This window comes from Plasmodium falciparum, assembly GCF_000002765.6.
Source record: "Plasmodium falciparum 3D7 genome assembly, chromosome: 9".
NCBI lineage: Eukaryota > Apicomplexa > Aconoidasida > Haemosporida > Plasmodiidae > Plasmodium > Plasmodium falciparum.
In genome coordinates, this window is record NC_004330.2 from 967,501 (window position 1) to 970,000 (window position 2,500).

A 2,500-nucleotide genomic window follows, 5' to 3' on the forward strand; every position below is an offset into this window, starting at 1 on the left:
TTACTAAAATTGTTACTCTATTTATTAAACCGCATTCTGAAAATAATGATTGAAGTTCTTCTGGTTGTGTTGAATAATCAACCTATAAAAGAAATAGAATATTAAATAAATATATATATATGTATGTATGTATGTACGTATGTATATTTATTTATTTTATTTTGTTTTTATTTTTTTACATTTCCAACAAATATAGATCTATTATTTATTTCTTCTTGTTCTTGTTCATGGGAATCAACATTTCCTCCTTGGTTCATTTGAATTTCTGCACCTTCATTCATCATCTTTAAAATTATAAAAGAAATATAATACATATACATGAATAATATAAACAAATAAATGTAAACATATTAATAAATAAACATACCAACATGTATATATTATATATATATATATATATATATATATATATTATAACAATATAAACTTGTTTATTTATTTACTTTTAATTTTTGTAGATCACTAAATTCCTTATCAATATTATTAATGTCATCAACTTGGACCTTAAAATTGGCTCCATCACCCTTCGCTTTTTCAGCGTTCATTTGATCAATATTGACTTGTTCCATTTTTTTTTTTTTTTTTTTTAATTATAAAATATTATATTATTATTATTACATATATATTATATATTTCTTCTTTTTTATAACTTTATATAAAAATAAATGAAGAAATTAAAAAAAAAAAATAAATAAAACAAAATTATATATATATATATATAGATGCTTTATTTATTTTTATATAATATACTATAAAAATATATTTTTAAAAAATAAAAGAATTATTATATCTTTATATATTATATATATAAAATATATATATATATATATATAATATATATGAACAGTAGTATTATACATATAAAAAAAGAAAAAAAAAGGAATATACGAAAGAAAATAGAAATGAAAAAAGATAAATGGAACTAAATATATTTAAATAAAAATATTATCATAAACTTGATCCGTAAGATTAATTATATATTTTTTCTTCTTTTTATAAATATTTTATATTAATTAAAAAAAAATATATATAAATATATATATGATATATATATTATAATACATATGTAGTATGTAATATATAATATAATATATATAACCTTCTTTTTGATTTTTTTTTATTTTCTTTAAATAAAAAGGGCGGAATATTCTCATATATATTATATATATATTTATATATTATATAATAAATATAATATTTAATGTATACAAATAAAAAAATAAAAATATATATAAAATGAATATTTATATATACTTTTTCAAAAAATAATTATATTTATTTTTAATAATATTACATATGTTATATATAATATATATTATATATATTTTATTATTATGTAATTTTTTTTTATTAATATAATAAAAATATATTTTATTTATATATAATTTTAAGTTTATATATAATAAGATATATTATAATATATATATATATATATATATTAATAAATCTAATATAATATATATATCTTTATAATGTATTCAATATATATATATATATATATATATATTAAAAACTATTATATATGTTATTTATTTGTGTTTAAAAATTTTGGTATGCAATATAAAAAATAAAGAAAGAAAAAAATATATTTTTATATTTTATATTATTATATATAAATGTATAGGTTTTTTTTAAAAAAAGAAAAGAAAGATAATATATTATACATATAATAATATTTTTTCTTTTTGAATGAACGAATGTATTTATAATATTTAAATAAAAAAGTAAAAATATTATTATTTATTTTTTATATTTTTTGAAGAATTCTTTTTTTAAAATAAAATTATCATTATATATATCAAATAAAAGACTAATTACAATATTATATATATATATATTATATATATAATGTTGTTTTTGTTGTTTTTTTAATATATTCATATTTGTATATATATATATATATATATATAATATATATATTTTTGTAAGGTTATATAAATTTTTCTTTATATTTCTTTTTAAATAATTTAAAAAAAAAAAAAAAAAAAAAAAAGAGTTATGTTATTTTAACATAGAATTCATATATTATATATTGTACAAAATAATAAGTATTTTATACACTTATTATTTTCAATAAATTTTTATAATATAAGGTCTCTTTATATATAAATATGTTTATATAATAATATATATATAAGTCTTATATTTTATAACATAATGTATTCATTATAAGTATTAATATATTATATGCTATATATATATTATGTTGATGTATATTATAATTTCCCATTCAAATTATGATTTAAAAGATTAAATAAATAAAAATATATATATGTATATATATATATATATATATATATATATATATATGTTTTTTTTTTTTTTTTTAATAAGTTAGTATTACATAAAATATATACAATTTATTTCATTTTATAATTTATGATTGTATGTTTGAAAATACTTTATTATAAAAGAATATTTATTGCAGAATATTTAATTACATAAATATAATGTAGTTATGTAAAAATATATTAATATCTAGCTATTTTTATTTTTATTA

General features: G+C 11.7%; 1 protein-coding gene across 1 annotated transcript in view; it reads right to left on the reverse strand.

Moving 5' to 3' along the window:
* Positions 1 to 569, reverse strand: part of PF3D7_0923900 (polyadenylate-binding protein 2, putative) — a gene marked incomplete at both ends in the record, with an annotated part of 1,275 nt that extends 706 nt beyond the window's left edge. The window contains 3 exons of the mRNA XM_001352074.1: positions 1 to 82; positions 180 to 284; positions 444 to 569. The exon at positions 1 to 82 is cut by the window's left edge and continues 25 nt beyond it. Of these exons, the coding sequence (XP_001352110.1) occupies positions 1 to 82; positions 180 to 284; positions 444 to 569 (313 nt within the window). The remainder of the gene's footprint in view (positions 83 to 179; positions 285 to 443) is intronic.
* Between the last annotated feature and the right edge of the window lie 1,931 nt (positions 570 to 2,500).